Genomic DNA, 9,009 nt, shown 5'->3' on the forward strand with positions numbered 1-9,009 from the left:
CCAGGCTAAACATACCCAGCTCCTTCAACCATTTCTCACAAGGCTTGGTTTTCATATTCTTGATCATCTTGGTTGCCTCCTCTGCACACATTCCAGCTTGTCAATATTCTCCTTAAATTGGACACAGGATTCCAGGTATGTTTTGAGCAAGAGAGAATAGAATCATGGTGGGACTATGATTTCCCTTGATCTGGACACTAGACGTCTGTTGATGCAGCCTAGAATAGCATTAGCTTTTTTTGCAGCTGCATCACACTGTTGACTCATGTTTGTGGTCCACCAAGACCCCCAGATCCTTTTCACATGTACTTCAGGCAAGCCAGGTGTCCCTCATATTATACTGGTTCAGCTGCTTATTCCTGACTAATTCTAGAACCTTGCATTTCTGCTCACTGAAATGTTGGTTTCCATTGGTTTTCCCAGTCTCCTTTGTTTTGCCTGCTGGAGAAAGGGGCGCAGGAGCCGCGCTGGGTGGGGGCTTCTTCGCCGGCTGCCTGGCTCTCTCCCCGCGGCCCGGAGCGGCGAGGGGGGGGGGGGCTCGGCGGCGAGCGCCAGATCCAGTTTCCCTCCGCGGGCGCGCGCGGGCGGAGGCCGGCCGGGGAGCGAGCGGCGCCTTGGCCGCGGGCGGATGGCGGCGGCTGGGCCACGCGGCCTCCGGGCCGGGGAGGTGGCGGGGGCCGGGGAGCGGCGAGGGGTCGGCGGCGTAACCTGGCAGCGGGACACCGCGGGCAACTGGATCCGGCGCCTGGAAGCAGCAGGTGAGGGGCGCCGGGCCAGAGAGAGCAGCTCCGCCGCCCGCCGCGCATCCTGAGCGCCTTCACGTTCGTGGGGCTTCCTCGGGGGAAAAGGGGAAACTCCCGAGCAGAACTGAAAGTAGGAAGGGCCTGCTCCTTTTATTTCAAACTCTCTTCAACTCTCCTGGGAGGAACAAGCCGCAATCACCCGCCTCCAGATCCGTTAGTTGGTGAATGCTAAAGACATTCTTAATTTTTTTAATTTATTTTTAATGTTTCTGGTGTGCTGCTGAAATAGGAAATGAAAGAAGCAGCACGCCCGTCCTTTCTAACTATTCAAAAAGACACCACAGGTGAGAGAGTGGTCGGTGAAAGGACAGAGGATTAATCACCTAAAAATATTGAATTGAATTGACAAGCCCTAATCTAAAACCAACGTGGCTGAAGATTGGGAAAGGACTTTGAGGATGGGGCAAAACTGCCCTAATCCTGCCTCGCGCCATTTCTTCTCCAACTCCTGTGCACTGACCCCCATTTCCTCTCCCTCATTAGGATTTCACCTGGACAGTGGCGTAGCGTGGGTTGTCAGCACCTGGGGCAAGGCAAGTAATTTGCATCCCCTAACCCATGGATTTGTGCCCCCTAACCCTAACTCCCAGATGTTGCGCCCGGTGCGGCCGGCCCCCCCTGCACCCCCCACGCTACGCCACTGCACCTGGACCCCCCATGCCCCCAGCAGGGGACCCTGGGACCTGAGCAGGCAGGGGAAGAAGACCCCTTTCCAGAACATAGCTGTCAACTTTCGGATTTGAAAATAAGGGATCAGCAGCCTCCCCTGTCCCGGGGACAGTCTATGGGATATCTAACAATCTGGGAAGCAGCAGGAAACGGCGCTGGAATAAGGGAATTTCCCGGGGGGAAAAGGGAAGGTTGACAGCTATGTTCCAGCAGGAGTTGCAGGCTTCCCCCTCCAACTGCGAGGCATTAATCCTCCTCTTCTTCTCTGCTCCTTCCAGCTGCTGCACGTTCAGAAAGCACAGCCAAGGGTGCTGAGGGCCAGCCTGCCGCCTCTTCGCGGGCCACAAGCCCTGCCAAAGGCCCTCGGAACCAGCAGCAGCTGCATCGAGAGTTATTGTTCACCCATCGCAAGTATGGCTAGAAGCTCCCGGCCTGCTCTCGCTCTTTCGTGTTTCTTGAGTGTCTTTCCAGTGGGTCTGTGCTGGTTGCTGGGCAGAACAACCCACACCTCTGGGTTCTTTCAGCTTTGTTCCAATCCCTCTTAAGGCCTTTCCAGGTGACTGTGTTTCTTTCTTGCAACGTTAAATGTATAGCTTGTTGAGAGGAAGCCAGAGGTCCTTTATCAAGGAAATCCATTTTCCAGCACTCCAAACGCAGTATCTTGTTGCTCAGAAAATGGCTCTCTCCTCCCCTTCCCTGTCTCCACTGCTGGTCTGCCTATTGCAATGGTTTTTGCCATCTAGACCCACTTTGCGGAGGTGTCAGGAACACCTGTGGCTTTGTTAGCGATGGGCAACACTCCCGTTTCTCTATGCCATTTCACGACTTTAAAAATAAATAAAAGTCAATTTGGATGCCATTCTGCAAGCAGAGTTAAACACATATAATAAAACTTTCCTAGTTTATTCTGGGCTGAAGTGCTGGCCTTCAGCCAGAATAATATTTCCTATGTATCTGTAAACTTGTGAGAAAAAGTATTCTGAAGCTTCACAACTATCACCCTAGTTTATCTATCCGTGAGAGAAATGTGTTGAGGTATTAACTCAAACAATGATACTTCACCTCCTTGCCTTATGTGAAACTGCTGTAACAGTTTGTGCATATTCATGTTTCCCATTTTGAGAGAGAAACATAAAAAATTGTATTTTTCTAGGAATGAGGAGAGTGTACCCAATTTTGGGCTTGCAGCTCATGGGGTAATGGCCCTAACGAAGTTGGTGCTGTGTTAGTCCATTCCAAGCATATTTGCATATTTGTTATTTAGGTGACAGCTTCTCTCCCACCATGTAAAGTTAAAGGAGAAGTGGTGGGTGGTTTATTGTAGCAATAAACAATATCTAAGTGGACTTTATTTAAATTATGTTGGAGGTGTAACACCCTAGAAGCAGGCTGTTTTCTTTATGTGACAGAATTGGGGGGCGGAGGGTGGGAACCGGCTCAAACCATAAGTGCTAGAGGGCCTTAGTATGATGGACCACAGTCCTCAGTTTTTCCAAATATTTGCCCACTTTTTGTGGGTCCTCTTGAGCTACTCAGTAACACAGCAGAACAGGTTCCACCCAAGCATGTGGGTAGAGCATGAGACTTTAAATCTCAGGGTTGTGGGTTCCAGCCCCACATTGGGCAAAAGATTCCTGCATTCCATGGGGCTGGACTAGATGAGCCTCAAGGTCCCTTCCAACTCCCCTTTTAGGATTCTAATGCCAGGGAAAACTCTTTTACTCCTTCTAGCAGTTAATGGATGGCTGCATGGAATGTGGGCTGTGCTTGTGATTATTAAAAAGAGCTGATTCCCCCACCCCATTATATTTAGAGTATCTGGATTATTATTTTTTAATAATAATACTACTTTAAAAGCAAAATCCTATACCAATCTAGCCAGAGGTTAAGCACCATTGAGTTCAAAGGGGCTTTTCTCTCTGATAAGTGGGTATAGAATTGCAGCCTGACTCAGTAACCAAAGAGTTATGGAGAGTCTAATGTTTATTTTCCCTGCTATCTTACCGATGCTCACATGCACATCCATTACTAGGTTCTGGTTCTTCTATTTGCTTTTACATTTTTGCCTTTTTCTTTGTGTAATTCTGGAAGGATGGGAAGAGGTTTAGCAGAGGCAGGAATCAACAGCATCACGGAAATATTTGTTAATTGTTACCCTATGTGTGAATAGCGTAAATGTGAATAAATAATTATATACATACATCTACATAATTCCTCTCACATTCGCTCATGAATGTGTTTATGTGAGAGAACTAAGTGGGAATGGACACAGATAAAATATTGTGTCTACAGAGAGAGAGAGCTCCAATTGATAATAATTTTTGTTTATTACTTTAATATTCCACATTTCCTGCAAGAAGCTCAAGGTAGCATACATGGCTTTCCCTCCCCCCCTTTTATCCTCATAACAATCCCATGAAGCAGGTTAGGGCGAGAGACAGGGACGGGCGCAAGGTCACCCAGTGAGCTTCATGCCATGGTGCGGATTGTGGCCTCCTGTGTCTTAAGCCCCTGCACCACCCTGTCTCTGATAATAATGCCAGCTCTGAATGTGCTGCCCCACTCTTGCTGCACAATTCATGCCCACTGCCAAGCTGGAGAAAACTGTGGCACTATCCTCTTCCACCCACCTACCTGAGTGATCGCCATCCTTCTGCTCAGGATTCTCTTTGTAACCTGATTCACATCCCCAGCCCAAGAGGCTGCATGCAGGTGTCGCCTTTCCTTCCTCTGCTGGCCTGCAGCCAAGCCCAGCGTCACCCAGGAGCTGCTTTTCCTGGCCCTGCTCACTGGCCTACTTCTGGGGCCAGAACAGGGCAGCTTTGCAGGGGTGGGGGCTCTGCTCTGCCCACAGAGAGAGCATGTGGGCGAGGGGAGCAAAGCCCACCACTCCCTCAAGCCAACTCTGATAATGGGGAAATTGCTCCTCAAAGCAATTGGGGGCAGGCCGTGAGGGAGATGGAGGAATCTGTCCATTTCTGGTCTCGCACTTTTCTAACCTTACGTTCAGTCATCCACATGTCTTCAGAAATTTTCAAGTAAAATAAAACAAAATAAATCCTCATGAAAATTCCTTCAACATTTTAGTGTGAATTTATCCTAATAAACAACTTTTATATTCAATTTTGCCTAATGTACACATTTTTGCATGCACTTTCTCATAATATATGAAATGCATTTTTGTGTTGTTTTCATAATTTCTTTTCTAAAAAAAGAGTACTGACTGATTAAATTTGTATACTACCCTTCATCGCAAGATCTGAGGGTGGTTCATAATATAAAAATACAAAATGAGAATACAAAATACATGATAAAACAAAAACAAATAACCAGTTCTCCAACAAACACATTTTAAAAATGATAGAATGTTAATCAGCCAAAATCTCATTATTCTGTCCCCATATTTTTTATTCCCCTTGATTTCCCCTATAATTTATCAAAGTGATTTATCAACTATCATCATCATCAAACCTTTTATTGGTATCACATACAAACATCCATAGCAAATCAATACAGAATTCCCACCTTCCCAGTGACACAAAACATTAGTCAAATGAAAGAGGCAAAGCAGGCTAACATTACATCTCTAGGTCTCCAGGGAGATCAGACGTCTGCAATGTGTTTGAGTGCCAAAAAACCAGATAAAGATATTTAGCCACTAACTTGGTGAGCTCCTGATTATTCTCCAGTAATAGAAAATGTATGACCTCTAACTCTGGTTTCCACCTGGGGATGCAGAGTTGATCTAGGAACTGCTGGCAGAGATCAACATATAGTTTACATTTAAGAACCATATGTGTAAGAGTTCCCACCTGATGGTCTTCACATGGGCAAATTCTTTCTCCTTTTACCATTCCCAAGAACCTTCCCCATATGAGGTTTGAAGGATTTGAATTAAACCTGGCCAGTGAAAATGCCCTTCTTTTTGAGGATTAAGCAAAAATTCAAGATAAATTGTGGTTAATTTCATATGCCCAAGAAAGCTGACAGTTAAGAGGGGAACATGTTTTCTCTGCTGTTGCTACTGCTTTTAGTTCCTGGCATTCATTGTCCCACAACCTAGTTTTTATTTTAGCCTTGGCAGATGGTGGGGACATCAATTTCAAAAATTCCACTGACAACCCAAGTTGCTGTACCTTTATGTTAAACCGTTGTAGCCCCGGGGAAAGAAAGGGATCTAGCAAAACTTCACTAAGGAGAGGATCTTTATCTGTTGTGAGGCAGATGTTTAACCAGCATGTAAAAAATCTCCCAGGCTACCGTCTCTACCTTGGGTTGACCTCCCTCTAGAAACAAGGCTGCATAGGGTACACAGCGTGGGACAGTAAAAATCTTGAAGAGGAAAGCTGCCTGCACTCGTTCTACTAGCTGGGTAAACCCTGGCAGCCAGACTGGAATTCCATAGAGCAACTGAGCTATAACTTTGGCACTGGAGACCTTGAGGGCAGAGGGGATATGCGAATTACCTCTTGTTATAAAGAAACGCATTATGGCTTGCATAGACATCTTACTGGTATTCACCACCATTGCACAGTGCGAGGACCATAGAAGCCTATGATGGAATGTGATTCCCAGGTAGTTGAATCTGAATACCTGCTGGATGGGTTTTCCACCAAATACCCAGCTATAGCTTTTGCGTGAATTCCCAAAAAACATTATTTTGCTTTTATCAGAGTTCATGCACAATTTCATTCAGTCAAAAGAGACGTTGCCTTTTATAATTTGCTGTTGATTTTCTCCACTCTTCTGGCAGTCAGCAGACAGTGGTCCGTGAGTATTTCTGCACAGAGCGGTGCCCCCTCTGATAGTTCATGGGATAGTTCATGGGCACTCGTCTCAGCATTCTCCCCTGGGTGATCTCCACCCATTAAAGTGTTCCCACCTACCTGGGAATGTGCTCTACTGGATGTGGTAGGTTCTGAATTCTGTGCTCTTACGAAATCATCCAGTTTATCTGCTTGCACTTCTGCTGTGGGCTCACTTGTGGAGAAGAGACCGGTCGCTTCTTTCTCCTAGTCATTTTCCTGGAGATGCAGCCGCTACTAATTTCTGCTGTAAATCGGAAAGCTCGGCGTCCTCCCAAAATAGAGCAATTAATCTCCACTCCTGCTGATAAGTAGTTGGTAGATTGAGTGGAGCTGGAGCTGATTAAGGCTTTCTCGGGGACTTTCCAGGACTTTCTCTAAGACTTTTAACTTGAGCTTTTAACTCAATCTTTGTGAATATATTAGTTAAGGAAAAGCTGCCAAATGTTGTAGATAAAATACTGAGGCTGATAAAAGCTGATAAAAACTAATAAAAACCGTACAACTGATGCGGAGCTCAAGTCAATGCTTCCACTAACGACTACCTCTTGGTAATCTATCTTTATCAACCATGTTTCTTCTGCCCACTAGACCAATCTGCTTGCTGCCAAGCCTCAGCTGCCAGGGCTGCATGCCTGTCATGGGGGCACCTAATTGTGTGCCCGGAGCCACAGCCCCCTGGTCCCCCCATGCTATGCCTCTGCTCCCAATAGCACTTCTCCATGACCTGTTACTTGCTTGCTCTTCTACTTGCTTTGAGCATAGCTGAAGAAACCTTTTTGATATCTTTAACCTCTTGCAAGCCTGATCTCATTGTGAGGTTTGGCCTGCCTGTCCTCCCTGCAACCGCATCTGTGATTTCCCCTTTCTTCCATTTCTGTACATGCCCTTCTTAAACCTCAGCTCACCTCTGAGCTCCTTAAGCAGCCACACAGGTTTCTTTAGGTGCCTCTCACTTTTCTTTATTGTTAGACTTATCTGCCATTTTGTCTTCATTATTTCACCTTTAAGAAACTCCCATTTTTGAAACCAGCCTTCTTAAAGTCCATAGCATAGTTGGACATGCACTCTGGACTTTAAAAAGGGTGCTTTTAGTAAGTTTAAGGAACTACTGGGTGAGATCCCATGGTCAGAAAGACATAAAGAGTCCAAATTGGATATTTAGTATATTTAGGTTGCAGTAGTGCTCACATGATAGTGTTCGTTTCTAAGAATTCCAAAGCACCACATTCCCCCAAAATCTGTGTGTGTGTACTGAAGGGCAAACTCAAATCTACTCACTCACCTGTAATGAGATGCCTTGTTGCCTGTGGTTACCAGGCAAGGGTTTAAGCACAAAAATCACACTATCCTTTGTAGTTTCTTCAAAGAAACCTGGAAATTGTAGTTTCATTGAGACAAAAGCCCAATGTATTTTATATATATCGATGCCTAAGCAGCTGAAAATCTAAAATCCTTTTTACTCTCTGCCTTTTGGCAAAGGGAGCTGGGCTGCTTCTGTTGGTGTTGACGCCATTAAAAATGGGAGAACAGTCAGTTTGTAAATAAAATACTGTAGTTTTACTATGCCAAACTGTTCCTGCTTTGGCTTTCCCACCAGAACTGTGTGGGTTACACTTGTACTTTGTAACTTACTGAGTTGCCCAGAGTAATGCATCAACTCCAGGCCAATGTTGTGGAGAGTAGATTAGGAACATTAATACACAACCCTGTTAGCTTTACAGGGATCCTTAGACGGTTGAAGTCGTCTTACACCCTCTTAATTCAGTAGCACTGGCTTAAGCCCTGAATTTGTTACTTGGCTCAGTGAAGGCAAAGTAGGTTGGCAGGTGGTTGCCACAGACATTAGGGAATGAGCTGCTGAGGGTGGGAAGGGGCCATTTACGGCTGTCTTGTTTTGACTTCCTCCTCCCAGAGGCCTGAGCCTTCGTTCTAAGCCAGAGCTGCTGCAGGTGCTGGAGCACCGAAACCGGCGCCGGGACGGGGTGGAAAGTGGCCTGGAGCAGCCGTCCCTGGAGCAAGAGCTGCTGCGCTGGCAGCAAAGGCGGGAACAGGTAACACCCAGAGAGCGGGACTGTGGCTGTCTGGATGTGGCTCCCTGCATCACCTGAAAGGCCACTTGCCAGCACTGCCATGGTGTGTGTCTTCTCTATGGTTCACTCAGAAGCACCTCAGAGAAACAGGGTTTTGTTTTTTTGTCTACAGAACCAGCAACAGGAAGAAACAGGTGATACGGTTGGGAATCAACCAGAGTTCATCCAGGTCCGGGAAAACCTACGAAGGACACACTATCCACGAGATCCCCCTCCTCTGCGTGCAGCCCCTCCCCCAATATCCAGCCCCTTCCTACGCCCTCATCTCACTAATCGGCAGCCCTTCAGGATCTCAGCCACACGCTCATCTGTGGTCCCCAAGCCTCCAGCCCCACAGCTTCAGGGTTCCCTAAAGGGCTCAAGTCTCTCCTCAGCTCCCCTTGCCAACACATGAGCTTCCTGCCTCCCACCACACTTGTCACTAATATGACCAGACACATTATGGCTCCCTTCTGCTCTAGAGCTGGAGAGGCAACACCACAGCAGCCTTTGTCCTAAATGGTTGGGCCTATACTGCACCCAAGAGCTGGAATAACCTGAAAGGGAAGGGGGCAAGGGGTTGCTCTGATCTGGATCCCACTTCTCCACACCACTTGTCAGTCAGATAATAAAAGCCCTCTTAAACAGAAAATCTCGCTG

At 46.7% G+C, this 9,009-nt stretch overlaps 1 protein-coding gene across 1 annotated transcript; it reads left to right on the forward strand.

Moving 5' to 3' along the window:
• Positions 1-628: 628 nt before the first annotated feature.
• LOC310835454 (uncharacterized protein) lies at positions 629-9,001 on the forward strand (the record flags this gene model as incomplete). Its single annotated transcript, XM_083720086.1, has 4 exons — positions 629-758; positions 1,751-1,883; positions 8,193-8,331; positions 8,483-9,001. The coding sequence occupies 4 exons, from the start codon at positions 629-631 to the stop codon at positions 8,762-8,764; spliced, it is 684 nt and encodes a 227-aa protein (XP_083576212.1). The 3' UTR covers positions 8,765-9,001.
• Between the last annotated feature and the right edge of the window lie 8 nt (positions 9,002-9,009).

Source organism: Podarcis gaigeae (assembly GCF_964106915.1).
Source record: "Podarcis gaigeae genome assembly, chromosome: 17".
NCBI lineage: Eukaryota > Metazoa > Chordata > Lepidosauria > Squamata > Lacertidae > Podarcis > Podarcis gaigeae.